We start from the raw sequence: 17,970 nt of genomic DNA, 5'->3' as shown, positions 1-17,970 counted from the left end.
CTCTTTTTTTTTTTTTTTTTTGAGTTGGAGTCTTGCTCTGTCACCCAGGCTGGAGTGCAATGGCACGATCTTGGCTCATTGCAACCTCCACCTCCCGGGTTCAAGTGACTCTCCTGCCTCAGCTTCTTGAGTAGCTGGGACTACAGGTGCGTGCCACCATGCCCAACTAATTTTTGTATTTTTAGTAGAGATGGGGTTTTGCCATGTTGGCCAGGCTGGTCTCAAACTCCTGACCTCGGGTGATCTGCCCGCCTTGGCCTCCCAAAATGCTGAGAATTATAGGCGTGAGCCACCATGCTCGGCCACCAACTTTAATCTTTATGACTCATGAACATACTAATATAATCTTGCAATATTTATTTAATGATATTTTGAATAAACAATTCACTGATGGAACAATTTTTTTTTTTTTTTTTAAGGAAACCTTGTGTTGAGGGCTGACTTTCAATAGATGTCAGTGAGGGAGCTGCTCTGCTGCGTACAAAACCCCAACCCAGAAGCAGGTCCTTGATGGAACAATTTTGACAGCAAGATAATTTGTTCTGTTTGAGCAAAGTACTAACATTAGCAGGCTATGTGCTTGCTGACCTTATTTACAAGACAAACTGCTACTCTGTGAACTCAGAAAGCCCTCTGCTAATTTGTAGCACACGACTTTTCTCAGAGACAGAGGGACATGGCCATCCAGTGTTATTAGATGGAGTATTTTTGGGCCACTGGGGAGAAGAGGGGAGTTAAAATATTTCTCAGTATTGTTTCTTTTTGAAATTGTGGTAAAATATACATAACAGAATTTAGCATTTTAACCATTTTTAACTGTATAGTTCATTAGCATTTAGTACATTCATATCGTTCAACATTCATCACCAGCATCCCTTTCCTAAACTGAAACTCCATATCCATTAATCAGTAACTCCCCACTTCCTGCTCCCCCAGCCCCAGGTAACCATCCTACTTTCTGTATGAATGTGACTACTCTAGGTACCTCATATAAGTGGAGTAACATAATATTTGTCTTCTCATGACTGGCTTTTTCCACTTAACACAGTGTCCTCAAGGTTCATCCATGTTGTAGCATGTGTCAGAATTTCCTCCCTTTTTAAGGCTGAATAATATGCTACTGTGTGTATATATATGCCACATTCTGCTTATCCATTCATTCATTGATGGCCATTTGGGTTGCTTCCACCTTTTGGCTATTGTGAATAGTGTTGTGAACATGGATATACAATCACCTGTTCAAGTCCCTGCTTTCAATTATTTTGAGTGTACATCTAGTAGCGGAATTGCTACATCATATGATGATTCCATATGTAATTTTTGGAGGAACTGCCATACTGTTTTCCATAGTGGAAGCATGATTTTACATTCCCACCAGTGGTGTACCAGGGTTCCATTTTCTTCACATCCTCACCAATACTTGTTTTCTGGTTTCTTGGACAATAACCCTTCTCCTGGGTGGGAAGTAGTATCTCATTTGATTTGTGTTTTCCTAATGACTAGTGATATTTAGCATCTCTGTTATTGGCCAATTGTGTATCTTCTTTGGAGAAATGTCATTTCAAGCCCTTTGCCTGTTTTTTGAATCAAGTTGTTTGTTGTGTTGTTGAGTTGTAAGAAATTCCTGTTTTCTTTTCAAACTGTGATGTTTATGGTTATTTAACCTAAGCCTTTATTTCCTGACCTTTAAAATGGGAATGACATTAGTAACCACCTCAAAGTTGTAAGAGTTTCATGAGATAAGGTAAGTCAAGTTCTGAACAAGTAGCTTGGCTAAGCATATGTGTTCATTAAATGGTTTCTATTAGTTTTTGTCATGTCACACCAAAACAACAGAGGACCTAGGAATGGAGCTGGGAGCTTAAGCCCCCAGATCTATCTGCAGAATCCTAGCTCTTAACTATTCTTGTTAGTTTAACATGATAGTTATTAGGCAGATAACTCCCTCAGTCTTGTTTATTTAAAAATATTTCCTACTATAGTGCTGGTTTAGAAGTAACCCAGTGTAATCCATGTGTATGTTTCAGAATTATGGAAAACAGTTCTGAATTGGTGATGTAATAATAATAATTATATTTTTCTCTAAATTAAAATAAAGAAATATTATTGCAGTATCAAGCAACTTAGCTTGCTAGCTGACTTTCGCAATTACACCAGTATTTTGGTTATTGGTCTGGTTTAGAAATATTCTATCACTCTGAAGAGTATTAATTCTAAAACTTTCATATGAGAGTTCCAAAGAAAAGTTTCTATCCTAACCATTAATTCAGTTAGTATGGCAGCTCTTTTATTGAGAAGAACAAGAAATATAGGAAACAAAACAGTTATTACCTGATGAGCAAAGAGAGCCTATACAGGCGGATCTAGGCAACAAACAAAACAATGCAAAGCTCTGCTGTCAACTCTGGGCAGAAGTGTTTTATGTCGCCTTTGTTCTGAGTCAAGAAGTGATACCCAGTCTCTAGGGAAAACCCAGGGAAGGGAATCTCTCCATGATGACATGAAAACACCTGGAAACCTGTTTCCCAAAGTCCAAATATAGGTGTGAATTTCTTGAGCACCTAATCTCAAATGACATCAAGCATGATTCAGCATATATAATGGTATCATGAATACATAATGAAGAAGCAATGAATTATTGACAGATGAAACAGAACTGCCACCAAGTGAAACACAGAACACAAATGCCTTATGTGTATTTTATACAGCATACATATTTTATATGGAATGTGGGGTCAGCAGATTCATTTTCTAAATTCCATCAAGAAGTTAAGGTCTGAGTGGGTACTCCCTTTCTGGCTATCTGTGACTTCCCCATACTTATTCTTTTTATTTATTTATTTATTTGAGATGGAGCCTCGCTCTGTTGCCCAGGGTGGAGTGCAGTGGCAGAATCTCAGTTCACTGCCACCTCCACCTCCCAGGTTCAGGTGATTCTCCTACCTTAGCCTCCTGAATACCTTTGATTACAAGTGTGTGCCACCACGCCTGGCTAATTTTTATATTTTTAGTAGAGATGGGGTTTTGTCCTGTTGGCCAGGCTGATCTCAAATTCCTGACCTCAAGTGATTCACCCCTCAGCCTCCCAAAGTGCTGGATTACAGGAGTGAGCCACCATGCCCAGTTCTGCACCATGCTTATTTCTCTGATGCTTAGTCATGTGCTAAAACTGGGTTTTCTATCAGAGCAACAGTACCCTTAAAATACATATGGTGGCCCTAAATCTATGGGGATAAACTCCATTTAAATATGTACAAAGGTTTTTTTTTCTTTTTTTTTTTTTTAGAGAGGGGGTCTCACTCTATTGCCTAAGCTGAAGGGCAGTGATGTGATCATAGCTCACTACAGCCTCGAGCTCCTGGGCTCTCACAGTCCCCTCACCTTAGCCTCTCAAATAGCTGGGATTACCAAGCATGGCTTAAATATGAGTTTTTAAAATGAAGCATGTAGCATATTCTGTACAGTTCAGGTACAGGAAAAAAGGTTACCTGTGAAACAAATGTGGAAGGCTCTGTCTGCATGCCTATGAGTCCTCCCAAAAGGCCTTCTTAGTGTACATCTTCCACAAAGATTACAAAACCTATTTGATGATATATCTTTACAGATATTGATAATAGTGGGTATGTCAGTGACTATGAACTTCAAGACCTGTTTAAGGAAGCAAGCCTTCCTCTGCCTGGCTACAAGGTGCGAGAGATTGTGGAGAAAATTCTATCAGTTGCTGACAGCAACAAAGATGGCAAAATCAGTTTTGAAGAGTTTGTGTCAGTAAGTAATCTAATCCTTTCAGGCTACTGATAATCTTTCTTGAAGCAGAATTGTAGTAATGTCATCACTAACTTTGATTAGATCCAGCTTCAGAGGCCAGGAAAAGGACTGCTTTAAAATGATGATGATGACAATAACTATTATTGAAATAATTTCCATACTAATTCATAAAACAAAGGAAAAAGATTATTCTCAAATTGTTGGAATGGAAATCAGGTTTAGATAATAGTAATTCATTCCCTAGAATAACCAGGAGAGTTCAATGCTTATTGACCATTAATATAATTGAATAAATATTTATGAAATATAAATTGGCTTTGCATTCTTTATTGATTAAGCAGGTATTTTAGCTCTTTTCTTCCTAGAAACTTTGCTAGGCACTATGAGTAATGTGATGAGTTAAAAGAAACATGACTCCTGCCTTCATGGAGTTTATATGTGTGAGGAAGACTACAATGCACAAGTTGATAAAAGATAACTATGAGAATTGCTATGACAGAGTGGTACAGGTCCTGTGAGAGTCTGTGGTAGAGGGAATTGAATTTGGAGGTGAGGCTGGATAACCCAAGGACTTAGGGGAGGTATCCCTACAGCGTGAAGACCATGATGTGTTCTGAAGAAAGAGGTTAAACGTATACAAGTGGATTGTGGGAAAATGAATAATGTGGGAGGCAGGTAGACATGACAGCATGTGTAGAGGCCCTGTGGCTTAAGAGATGGCAAATATTCTCAAGCAAATGAAAGGTTTTTGTGGCTGGAGCTGAGATGGTAAGGGTAAGGAATGTAGCTGGAGAAGTAAGTCAGAATCAGGTCACAAAGGGCCTGTCGAATTTTTATTTTTATCCAAAAAGCAATAGGAAGCCAAATGAAGTGGGAAGAATAGAATGTGAAGTGACAAGATCAGATTTGTATGGAAAAAAAAACAATAACAACAACAATCACTTTGCTGCATGCAGAACTGACTGAATTCTGTCTTGCCAATCTCTGGTGAGTCCAGTGAGAAAGTAATTGGGAAACTGTAAGCCTACGTTATTTCCTCTAAGAGCTGACTTATTTTAATATGATTACATTTGAGATGTTCAGGCAGCTAAATGTCTTCATTAAGGCATTCTTTTATCTTTAGTATGTAGTTAGTTATTTCTTAGATTGTCAGTATAAAAGATGGCAAGTCAAGAATAATAATTTCAGTGTGTTCAATTTAAGCTTAGTTATAAAAAATTTATTCCAGTGATTGGGGTTCAAGTATTTGTCTATTTTGTGTTATTGCTAAAGTGATGAACATTATCTGTATATACAAGCAATAAATACAACAGACTAGTATTTAATTTGGTGTCATATCAAATAAAGAAGTTTAAATAAGTATTCTTCATCTTGTCAGGTTTTTATTGACTGTTTGATTCTCAATCTTACTTATGTTCCATTCCAGCTAATGCAAGAATTGAAAAGCAAAGATATCAGCAAAACATTCCGAAAGATAATTAACAAGAAGGAAGGGATTACTGCTATTGGAGGAACTTCATCTATTTCCAGTGAGGGCACACAGCATTCTTATTCAGGTAAATGACTTCTCCAAATTTGATCTTTTAGTCACTGATTCATTCATTAAGTGATATGTTTAATCAGTTCTAAGATGCCATTGATTGTGATTCATACCATTATTTTATGTGCCATTGAGGAGAAAAAAATACTGCAGACCACGATATAACATGTTATCAAATTTGAAATACATCTTAGTTTCAGAGATGTCAACATGAAAAATCCTAGAATCATTGAAATCAATGAGTTCCTACTGTGTGTCAGGCTCAGTCCACATCAAAAAGATTATAAACAACAAAGTGGAAGTTGTTTATACTCCAGTTGTTTATAATTCTAGGAACTGGGGCAACAATGGAGAAGGCCAACTCATTATGTGCTACCCTCTGATAGAACTGGGGATGATTTCTTTTAAGGATTTATAATCTTAAATTATTTTTATGTTTACATAATACTAATGAAGCTGTAGAATGTTTTTAAGTTCTTTCCTATTTTCCTCACTGCATAACCCAACAAAATTTTCTACCTAAAGATCAATATACCCATACTGGAAGCCATGTGTTGAGAAGTTGATGATGAAGATGGCCAAGAATAGTGCTGGCCAAGTATAGTGCTGGTATCTAGATTTGTGTCTATTTTTTTGAGATGGAGTCTGGCTCTGTCACCCAGCCTGGAGTGCAGTGGCATGATCTTGGCTCACTGCAACCTCCATCAACCAGGTTCAAGCAATTATCCCTGCCTCAGCCTCCAGAGTAACTGGGATTACAGGCGCCTGCCACCACACCTGGCTAATATATATATATATTTTTTAAGTAGAGATGGGGTTTCACCATGTTGGCCAGGCTGGTCTCAAACTCCTGACTTCAGGTGATCCGCCCACCTCAGCCTCCCAAAGTGTGGGGATTACAGGCATGAGCCGCAGCACCCAGCCGATTTTTGTCAGTTTTTTAATAGGAAAAATTCCATAGAAGTTGGGCTGTTTTCTTCATTTCAATAACTCTTTTTTTTTTTCCTCTCCAGAAATTTGTATGGCTCTGTTGTTACATACAAGAAGGCCAGACTCAGCAGCATTAATTGCACTGCCCTTCAAAACCCAGTCCCAGTCAACATTTTAGCCTCATCCTATGCCTCTGCCAGTGTTTAAACCGAAATGTTAGCCATCCCAAACAGGGCAGAGCTTTGTTATACAACTGAATGGTTACTTACTGTTTTTTTCTCCTAGATTATTATAAACTTGGTTCTCTGCCCAACAAGCTCCTTCCCATCCAAACCTCCTCTTATAACCCTATAAAAAGTTACTTCCTTTCTATCCCATTTACTGAGGTGCTTTATTTAGACTCATCTTAAACCATCCATCAGATATTTTTTTTCCCCATTTATTTATTTTATTGCATTTTAGGTTTTGGGGTACATGTGAAGAACATGCAAAATTGTTGCATAGGTACACACGTGGCAGTGTGATTTGCTGCCTTCCTCCCCATCACCTACATCTGGCATTTCTCCCCTTGCTATCTCTCCCCAGCTCCCCACCCCCCACCGTCCCTCCCCTATTTCCCCCCAACTGACCCCAGTGTGTAGTGCTCCCCTCCCTGTGTCCATGTGTTCTCATTGTTCAACACCCACCTATGAGTGAGAACGTGTGGTGTTTGATCTTCTGCTCTTCTGTCAGTTTGCTGAGAATGATGGTTTCCAGGTTCATCCATGTCCCTACAAAGGACCCAAACTGATCTTTTTTGATGGCTGCGTAATATTCCATGGTGTACATGTGCCACATTTTCCCTATCCAGTCTATCGTTGATGGGCATTTGGGTTGGTTCCAGGTCTTTGCTATTGTAAACAGTGCTGCAATGAACATTCGTGTGCACGTGTCCTTATAGTAGAACGATTTGTAATCCTTTGGATATATACCCAGTAATGGGATTGCTGGGTCAAATGGAATTTCTATTTCTAGGTCCTTGAGGAATCGCCACATTGTCTTCCACAATGGTTGAACTAATTTACACTCCCACCAACAGTGCAAAAGTGTTCCTATTTCTCCACATCCTCTCCAGCATCTGTTGTCTCCAGATTTTTTAATGATCGCCATTCTAACTGGCGTGAGATGGTATCTCAATGTTGTTTTGATTTGCATTTCTCTGATGACCAGTGATGATGAGAATTTTTTCATATGTTTGTTGGCCTCATGTGTGTCTTCTTTTGTAAAGGGTCTGTTCATATCCTTTGCCCACTTTTGAATGGGCTTGTTAGTTTTTTTCTTGTAAATCTGTTTTAGTTCTTTGTAAATTCTGGATATCAGCCCTTTGTCAGATGGGTAAACTGCAAAAATTTTTTCCCATTCTGTTGGTTGCCGATTCACTCTAATGACTGTTTCTTTTGCCATGCAGAAGCTGTGGAGTTTGATTAGGTCCCATTTGTCTATTTTGGCTTTTGTTGTCAATGCTTTTGGTGTTTTGGTCATGAAGTCCTTGCCTACACCTATGTCCTGAATGGTTTTGCCTAGATTTTCTTCTAGGGTTTTTATGGTGTTAGGTCTTATGTTTAAGTCTTGAATCCATCTGGAGTTAATTTTAGTGTAAGGTGTCAGGAAGGGGTCCAGTTTCTGCTTTCTGCACATGGCTAGCCAGCTTTCCCAACACCATTTATTGAACAGGGAATCCTTTCCCCATTGCTTGTTTTTGTCCAGTTTGTCAAAGATCAGATGGTTGTAGATATGTTGTGTTGCCTCCGAGACCTCTGTTCTGTTCCATTGGTCTATATCTCTGTTTTGGTACCAGTACCATGCTGTTTTGATTACTGTAGCCTTGTAGTATAGTTTGAAGTCTGGTAGTGTGATGCCTCCCGCTTTGTTCTTTTTGCTTAGAATTGACTTGGCTATGTGGGCTCTCTTTTGGTTCCATACGAAGTTTAAGGTGTTTTTTTCCAGTTCTGCGAAGAGGGTCATTGGTAGCTTGATGGGGATAGCGCTGAATCTGTAAATTACTTTGGGCAGTATGGCCATTTTCACGATATTGATTTTTCCTAACCATGAACATGTAATGTTTCTCCATCTGTTTGTGTCCTGTCTTATTTCATTGAGCAGTGGCTTGTAGTTCTCCTTGAAGAGGTCCTTTACATTCCTTATTAGTTGTATTCCTAGGTATTTTATTCTCTTTGTGGCAATTGTGAACGGAAGTTTGTTCTTGATTTGGCTCTCTTTAAGTCTGTTATTGGTGTATAGGAATGCATATGATTTTTGCACATTGATTTTGTATCCTGAGACTTTGCTGAACTTGCTTATCAGTTTCAGGAGATTTGGGTTTGAGATGATGGGGTCTTCTAGATATACAATCATGTTGTCTGCAAATAGAGACAATTTGACTTCCTCCTTTCCTATTTGAATGCCCTTTATTTCTTTTTCTTGCCTGATTGCTCTGGCTAGAACTTCTAATACTATATTGAATAGCAGTGGTGAGAGAGGGCATCCTTGTCTGGTGCCACATTTCAAGGGGAATGCTTCCAGTTATTGCCCATTCAGTATGATATTGGCTGTTGGTTTGTCATAAATAGCTTTTATTATTTTGAGATACGTTCCATCAATACCTAGCTTATTGAGGGTTTTTAGCATAAAGGGCTGTTGAATTTTGTCAAAGGCCTTCTCTGCACCAATTGAGATAATCATGTGGTTTTTGTCTTTGGTTCTGTTTATGTGGTGAATTACGTTTATAGACTTGCGTATGTTGAACTAGCCTTGCATCCCTGGGATGAAGCCTACTTGATCATGGTGGATAATCTTTTTGATATGCTGTTGCAATCGGCTTGTCAGTATTTTATTGAAGATTTTTGCATCTATGTTCATCATGGATATTGGCTGAAGTTTTCTTTTCTTGTTGAGTCTCTGCCGGGTTTTGGAATCAGGATGATGTTGGTCTCATAAAATGATTTGGGAAGAATTCCCTCTTTTTGTATTGTTTGGAATAGTTTCAGAAGGAATGGTACCAGCTCCTCTTTGTATGTCTGGTAGAATTCGGCTGTGAACTCGTCTGGACCTGGGCTTTTTTTCGGTGGTAAGCTCTTAATTGCTGCCTCAACTTCAGACCTTGTTGTGGGTCTGTTCAGGGTTTCGGCTTCTTCCTGGTTTAGGCTTGGGAGGAGGCAAGTGTCCAGGAATTTACCCATTTCTTCCAGGTTTATTAGTTTATGTACATAGAGTTGTTTGTAATAATCTCTGATGATGGTTTGAATTTCTGTGGAATCTGTGGTGATATCCCCTTTATCGTTTTTTATTGCATCAATTTGGTTATTCTCTCTTTTCTTTTTTATTAATCTGGCTAGTGGTCTGTCTATTTTGTTGATCTTTTCAAAAAACCAGCTCCTGGATTTATTGATTTTTTGAAGGGTTTTTTGTGTCTCTATCTCCTTCAGTTCTGCTCTGATCTTAGCTATTTCTTGTCTTCTCCTAGACTTTGAGGTTTTTTGATCTTGCTCCTCTAGCTCTTTCAGTTTTGCCGATAGGGTGTCAATTTTTGATCTCTCCTTGCTTCTCATGTGGGCACTTATTGCTATATATTTTCCTCTAGAGACTGCTTTCAATGTGTCCCAGAGATTCTGGTATGTTGTGTCTTCATTCTCGTTGGTTTCAAAGAACATCTGTATTTCTGTCTTCATTTCATTGTTTATCCAGTCAACATTCAAGAGCAAGTTGTTCAGTTTCCATGAAGCTGTGCGGTTCTGGGTTAGTTTTTGAGTTCTGAGTTCTAACTTGATTGCACTGTGGTCAGAGAGACTGTTTGTTACGATTTCCGTTCTTTTGCATTTGCTGAGGAGTGATTTACTCCCAATTATGTGGTCAATTTTAGAGTAGGTGTGATGTGGTGCTGAGAAGAATGTATATTCTGTGGATTTGGGGTGGAGAGTTCTGTAAATGTCTATTAGGTTTGCTTGGTCCAGGTCTGAGTTCAAGTCCTAGATATCCTTGTTAATTTTCTGTCTGGTTGATCTGTTTAATATTGACAATGGGGTGTTAAAGTCTCCCACTATTATTGTGTGGGAGTCTAAGTCTCTTTGTAAGTCATTAAGAACTTGCCTTATGTATCTGGGTGCTCCTGTATTGGGTGCGTATATATTTAGGATCGTTAGCTCTTCTTGTTGCATTGATCCTTTTACCATTATGTAATGTCCCTCTTTGTCTCTTATGATCTTTGTTGCTTTAAAGTCTAATTTATCAGAGATGAGAATTGCAACTCCTGCTTTTTTTTGCTCTCCATTTGCTTGGTAAATCTTCCTCCATCCCTTTATTTTGAGCCTTTGTGTATCCTTGCATGTGAGATGGGTTTCCTGGATACAGCACACCGATGGGTTTTGGCTTTTTATCCAATTTGCCAGTCTGCGTCTTTTGATTGGGGCATTTAGTCCATTTACATTTAGGGTTAATATTGTTATGTGTGAATTTGATACTGCCATTTTGGTGCTAGCTGGGTGTTTTGCCCTTTAGTTGAGCTGGTACTTGTTGTTCCTTTAGTTCCTTTATATGTGTAGAGCCTCTTTCAGGAGCTCTTGTAGAGCTGGCCTGGTGGTGACGACATCTCTGAGTACTTGCATATTCCCAAAGGATTTTATTTTTCCTTCACTTATGAAGCTTAGTTTGGCTGGATAGGAGATTCTGGGTTGAAAGTTCTTTTCTTTAAGGATGTTGAATATTGGCCCCCACTCTTTTCTGGCTTGTAGGGTTTCTTCTGAGAGATCTGCTGTGAGTCTGATGGGCTTCCCTTTGTGGGTAACACGACTTTTCTCTCTGGCTGCCCTTAGTATTTTCTCCTTCATTTCAATCCTGGTGAATCTGACGATTATGTGCCTTGGGGTTGCTCTTCTTCACGAATATCTTTGTGGTGTTCTCTGTATTTCCTGGAGTTGAATGTTTGCCTGCCTTGGTAGGTTGGGGAAGTTTTCCTGGATAATATCCTGAAGAGTATTTTCCAGTTTGGATTCATTCTTTTCGTCGCATTCAGGTACGCCTATCAAACGTAGATTAGGTCTCTTCACATAGTCCTACATTTCTTGGAGATTTTGTTCATTCCTTTTTACCCTTTTTTCTCCAGTCTTGCCTTCCCGTTTTATTTCATTGAGTTGATCTTCGACCTCTGATATCCTTTCTTCTGCTTGGTCAATTTGGCTGTTGATACTTGTGCATGCTTTGCGAAGTTCTCGTGTTGCATTTTTCAGCTCCATCAATTCACTTATATTCCTTTCTATTTTGTCCATTCTCGTTAGCATTTCGTCAAATCTTTTTTCAAGGTTCTTAGTTTCTTTGCATTTGGTTAGAACATGTTCTTTAAGTTCACAGAAGTTTCTTACTACCCACCTTCTGAAGTCTGATTCTGTCATTTCATCACACTTGTTCTCCCTCCAACCCTGTTCCCTTGCTGGTGAGGAGATGTGATCCCTTGTAGGAGGAGAGTGTTCTGGTTTTGGGTGTTTTCATCCTTTTTGCGCTGGTTTCTCCCCATCTTTAAGGATTTATCCACCTGTCGACTTTGTAGTTGCTGGCTTTCAGATTGGGTCTCAGATCTTTCAGATTGACGTTCTGTTTGTTGATGATGAGGTTATTTCTGTTTCTTGGTTTTCCTTCTGACAGTCTGGCCCCTCTGCTGTAGGTTGCTGAGGTTCACTCCAGGCCCTGCTTGCCTGGGGTTCACCTGCAGCAGCTGCTGAACAGTAAGGGTTGTTACCAGTTTTCTTCTTCTGCTATCTGTGTCCCAGAAGGATACCCGCCTAGTGTCAATCTGATCTCTCCTTTATGAGGTGTCTCTTTGGATATATAGGGGTCAGGGAGCTGCTTGAGGAGACGGTCTCTTCTTTATAGGAGCTCAAATGGTGAGCTGTGAGCTCTGTTGTTCATTCAGAGCTGCTGGGCAGGTACATTTAGGTCTGCTGCAGCAGAACTCATAAACTGCTTTTTGTTCCCAGGTGCTCTGTCCCTGGGATTTAGGGCTTTATTTATGAGCTTCCATTATGCTGCTGCCTTCTTTTTTTTCTCCTTCACACCTGCCCTGCCCAGCAAGGAGGCAGCCTAGTCACTGTCGGCCTGTAGAGGCTTTGCTGAGCTGCTGTGGGCTCCGCCCAGCTGCCGAGTGAACTTCCCTGCAGTCCTGTTTATATGGGTGTAGTTAGAACTGCTTTGGCGATGGTGGCCCGCTCTGTTGAGGTGGAGTCTCTCTGCTGTGGCGGGTTGCATTGGCAACGGTGGGCTGCCTCAGCATTGGTCGACTACCTCCGTTGTGGCGGGCTGCCTTGGTGATGGCGGACGCCCCTCCCCCACAGAGCTGGACCGTCCTGGGTTCAGCTGCGCTTGCTGTGAAACTCTCAATCCAGAGTTTCTGGTTGCTGTTCTTTTGTGGGGGTGGGACCAGCCGAGCCTGATCGCCTGGCTCCCTGCCTCAGAGCCTTTTTTAAGTTGTGTTCCAGTCGCCTGTTGAAGAGGCTCCGGGGTCTGTTTGTTTTCCCCTGCGGCCACTCACTGCACTGGCTTAAACAGCGGTACTGAGGTTTGTTGTCCTTTTTTTTTTGCCCTGGAATCTACTGTCCTGGTTCCCTGCTCAGTCCCCTTTTTAAACAGACGAATGGGTGACTTCCCGTGGCTCCAATCGCCAGCCAAAAGGGCACCCGGACCGGTGTATTTTGTATGGAGAACCGCTGCTCCAGGGCGCCGACAAAGCAGCCGCGCGGGGCAAAGCAGCAGCGCCTGCTGAAACAGCCGCACTGGTGACCTGTGGCGCTCCTCCGCCTGGGAATTTCCTAGTCTGTGGGCAATAAAAATGCGGCGTCTACTCACCCTCTGCGCTTTCACTGGGAGCTGCAATCCTGAGCTGTTCCTAAACGGCCATCTTGGATCCTCCCTTTCAATAACTCTTGACTGAATTCAGTATTTCTGTTGTAAGCTTAAAAATCACAGCCTTCAATCTGTTTGGGGAGGATGGGATTTATTGCCATGGTATTTGTTTCTTGTATTTTTTTTCTTATTTAAATACATATACATATTTGACCTCTGGTGGTCTGCTTCTAATTCATTAGCTTTCAGAAGCAATACATAATTAGAAATATTTTCAAATCAAACCAAATAAATATTTTGCTCATTTAAGATGTATACCTTCATCTCTCCTCATATATCAGGTGGAAAAGTGGAATGAATTCCCCTTTCTTCTCATCTTGTCTCATTTCATGTCATCTCTTCTCTCTTTCTCTCTTTTTCTTTTTTTCTAGAAAGGATCTCTCTTTATGGCTTAGGCTGCAGTGCAGTGGCACGATCTCTGCTCACTGCAACCTCCACCTCCCGGTTCAAGCGATTCTCAAGCCTCAGCCTCCTGAGTAGCTGGGACTATAAGATTGTGCTATTATGCCCAGCTAATTTTTGTATTTTTAATAGAGATGGGGTTTCTCCATGTTGCCCAGGCTGGTCTCAAACTCCTGACCTCAAGTGATCCACCAGCGTTGGCCTCCCAAAGTGCTAGGAATACAGGCGTGTGCCACCAGGCCCGGTTCCCTTTCTTCTTTTCTTAAGCCATTTTGTGTTTTAGTAGATTTTCAATAATGGTCAATTATTATATTTGAGCAGAAATTAACAAGTATGTTTTTGTAATGCAATAGCTATGTATGTTTTGGTAGTGCAATAAAGTTTGTGAAATGAGATTTGCCTACCAAGATTTTCTCCTTTCAGAGGAAGAAAAAGTGGCTTTTGTTAACTGGGTAAACAAAGCCCTGGAGAATGACCCTGACTGTAAGCATCTTATACCCATGAATCCCAATGATGATAGTCTTTTCAAGTCACTTGCAGATGGCATCCTTCTTTGGTGAGTTGAACTTCTGGTTAAGGAAGCTGTGTTCTTGCTGATTACATTGATGAGCATTCCATAAAAACTGCATTTCAGCCAATCCATTGTCTTTTGGAATCAGTAGCTACTAAGGGCTTGAATAATTTATATTGCATAGAAAATGAACTACTGAAGTACTACTGTGTATCTACTGGAAATTTTCCAAAAGTTTTTTTCAAATACAATCCCTTGTTTTTCTGTTGCTTTTTACATGTATTACCATAATAATTGCCAGTAATCTTTTGAGTTATTCATGTGATGCAGTTTTAAATATTCACAGGGTTTCTCTTTTCATTTTCCAGCAAGAGAGTAGTGATTATTGACTGGAACATGAGCATGAGGAGATGCAAAGGGAAGATACTCCTTATTTGTACCTAAATGAAAATAATGTTTTGATTCAGCCTTGTGTTATCCTTGGCTCTTTGCATTCTATTTTTGCTCACTGTATTGTAAACTCTATCAGGAAATGTCTTGTTGTTGTTGTGTGTACACCAGTCACAGTATACTTCTTTAGACAAAGCAGAGGTCTTTTCTGTAGTTTATAAAAAGTACAGAAGACTTACAAAGTAGAAAATAACCATCACAAATATCCTTACCATCCATAAATAACTTATCAACACTCTGACACATTTCCTTCAGTCTTTTTTTGATGTTTTCACTTAAAAAAAAACCTTACCCATAAGTATATTAGATTTTATAACATTAAATATAAAATATACCTTGACCTCCACCTACAATTCTTATCTTTAACTCTTAGAAAAATTCCTGTTATGAATCAAATGGATATTTTCCTATTCTTGTTTTAAAAAGTAAAATTCTAAAATATAGAGACAAAATTTATATGAATTTCTCTGGAAATGGCTAAATATTGAAGTCTTAGATGAAATCTCTGGCTTCATATCTTTCTGCAACAACAATAAGTTTAATAGTGTTGATACTACTTTAGGAAACTTAGCTTCTTAGAGAATTTCTTTATGTTTTAGGCTGCTGGATATTGATGATCATTAAGTGAAATAAAGACAAAACTAATATATAGAAAATTCAGGGTGATGGCTGGGCACAGTGGCTCACGTCTATAATCTCAGCACTTTGGGAGTCTGAGGCAGGAGGATTACTTGAGGTTAGGAGTTTGAGACCAGCCTGGAAAACATGGTGAAACCACATCTCTGCTAAAAATACAAAAATTAGCTGAGAGGTGACACACACCTGCATCCCAGCCACTCCGGAGGCTGAGGCAGGAGTATCACTTGAATCCAAGAGGTGGAGGTTGCAGGGAGCTGGGATTGTACCACTGCACTCCAGCCTGGATGACAGCACTAGACTCCATCTCAAAAAAGAAAGAAAGAAAGAAAATTCAGGGTGATTAAAAAAAATGGGAGAGATGCTAAGATTACTATTGCAGTGAGTGATGGATTTGTTTTAGGAATGGGAATATTTCTTGGATTTTAAGAATTAAGTTCCTGGTATTAATTATAATTAGTTATTATTATTTTTGAGATGAGGTCTCTTTGTTTTGCTCAGGCTGGTGTCAAACTCTTGGGCTTAGCCTCCCAAGTAGCTGAGACTACATGCTCATGCTACCATGCCTGGCTTTAATATTTTAAAGAAACGAATTGTTATTACTTTTCAAAATTTATTTTGGCTGTAGGCAATAATAAACTTAAAAAATTCTTGTAGTATTAAATTATTCTCATTTTCTCTTTAGCAAAATGATCAACTTATCTGAACCAGATACTATTGATGAAAGAGCCATCAATAAGAAAAAGCTCACGCCTTTCACCATTTCTGTAAGTATTTGTCCTTTGCTTGTAATCATGTTACTATGCTAAGAAATGTAAGACCTTCATTAATGAATGCTTGGACTCAGATAAAACCTTTGACTTAATGTAATGTTGTTATCTTATAGAAACTTTTTTTTTTTTAAAGAAATGGGGGTGTTGCTCTGCCCCCAGTATAGCTCACTGAACCTCAAACTTCTGGGATCAAGTGATCCTCCAGCCTCAGCTTCCTGTGTTGTTAGGGTTATAAGCATGTGCCACTTTGCCCTGGTAAGTTTCTAAAGTTTTTGTGGAGATGGGGTCTTGCTATGTTGTTCAGCCTGGTCTTGAACTCATGGCCTCATGTGATCCTCCCCCTTCAGCCTCCCAAAGTGTTGGGATTTTGGCGTGAGTCACCATGCCTGGCCAAAACTGTTTTTTTTTTTTTTTTTTTTTTTTGTTTGTTTGTTTGTTTGTTTTTTGAGATGGAGTCTCACTCTGTTGCCAGGCTGGAGTACAGTAGCGAGATCTCGGCTCACTGCAGATCCTGCCTCCCGGGTTCAAGCAATTCTCCTGCCTCAGCCTCCCAAGTAGTTGGGACTACACTCGTGCACTACCATGCCCAGCTGATTTTTGTATTTTCAGTAGAGACATGATTTCATTATGTTGGCCAGGATGGTCTCAATCTCCTGACCTTGTGATCTGCTCACCTTAGCCTCCCAAAGTGCTGAGATTACAGGCGTGAGCCACCACGCCTGGACAAACTGGGTTTTTATTAAATAAAAATTCAGTTGGATTTTGTAATGAATTAAATGAAAATTTAAGGTATTTTGACTACACTTATTTCAGTTGTATTCAGTTTATATTATTGTAATTATTGAGTTATTTATTAATGAACGCTTGTTTAATGCCAGTGCTCTTATTTGGTGGTTGAAAAAGAACACTGCAGTTATACCATTTCACAAAATTTTAAACTATTCTTTTTATACTAAATTGTTCTATAGTTGTCTTCTCCATACAAATCTTACAAAAGTCCAGGTATTTATACTTACTACAATTTCCCCCTCAAAATCTCTAGAACAATGAGTAGATATTAATATTTACTGAGTACTTACTGGGTATCAGTCACTGTTCTAAACACACTATGTAAATTATCCTCTCAGCAACTTTATAATAAGGTATATACCATGATTTTACCTTATTATGAGGAAACTGAGACACCGACAGGTTATACGGAGGCAGAGCCAGGATTTGATCTCAGTGGTCTAGTGCCAGAGCTCGTTTCTTTCTTCATTTTTTTTTTTCTTTTTTTGAGATGGAGTCTTGCTCTGTTGCCAGGCTGGAGTGCAGTGGCGCGATCTCAGCTCACTGCAACCTCCGCCTCCTGGGTTCAAGTGATTCCCATGACTCAGTCCTGAGTAGCTGGGACTACTGGTGCGTGCCACCACACCAGGCTAATTTTTTGTATTTTAGTAGAGCTGAGGTTTCACCGTGTTCGCCGGGATGGTCTCAAACTCCTGACCTCATGATCTACCTGCCTCAGCCTCCCAAAGTGCTGAGCTCATTTCTTTTTTTTTTTTTTTGAGATGGAGTTTTGCTCTTGTTACCCAGGCTGGAGTGCAATGGCGCGATCTCGGCTCACCGCAACCTCCGCCTCCTGGGTTCAGGCAATTCTCCTGCCTCAGCCTCCTGAGTAGCTGGGATTACAGGCACGCGCCACCATGCCCAGCTAATTTTTTGTATTTTTAGTAGAGACGGGGTTTCACCTTGTTGACCAGGATGGTCTCGATCTCTTGATCTGGTGATCCACCCGCCTCGGCCTCCCAAAGTGCTGGGATTACAGGCTTGAGCCACCGCGCCCGGCCTGCTGAGCTCATTTCTTAATCACCGTGTTAATACTGCCACTCTCATGTGGTGGTAGTAATAGCAACTATTTAAGGTGTGGTCACAACAGTAGCTATTAAAATTGAGCTACTCCTAACCTGTATCCTTCAAGTGGCAAGTGCAATCCTTGATTTTGCTAAAATTGTTGAATCTTTTATAGAAAGCTAGCCTTCTATAGACTGTTA

At 39.9% G+C, this 17,970-nt stretch overlaps 1 protein-coding gene across 2 annotated transcripts in view; it reads left to right on the top strand.

Moving 5' to 3' along the window:
- The window catches only part of PLS1 (plastin 1), a 120,481-nt gene that overhangs the window by 70,345 nt on the left and 32,166 nt on the right, over positions 1–17,970 (top strand). For both annotated transcript variants that reach the window (XM_032264313.1, XM_032264324.1), the window contains exons 3-6: positions 3,605–3,768; positions 5,195–5,324; positions 13,991–14,123; positions 15,850–15,931. In XM_032264313.1, the coding sequence (XP_032120204.1) occupies positions 3,605–3,768; positions 5,195–5,324; positions 13,991–14,123; positions 15,850–15,931 (509 nt within the window). The remainder of the gene's footprint in view (positions 1–3,604; positions 3,769–5,194; positions 5,325–13,990; positions 14,124–15,849; positions 15,932–17,970) is intronic.

This window comes from Sapajus apella, unplaced genomic scaffold, assembly GCF_009761245.1.
Source record: "Sapajus apella isolate SASKATOON/1434 unplaced genomic scaffold, GSC_monkey_1.0 scaffold4, whole genome shotgun sequence".
Lineage (NCBI taxonomy): Eukaryota > Metazoa > Chordata > Mammalia > Primates > Cebidae > Sapajus > Sapajus apella.
Note: the sequence above shows the minus strand (reverse complement) of the source record. Positions and strands in the feature narration are given on the sequence as shown.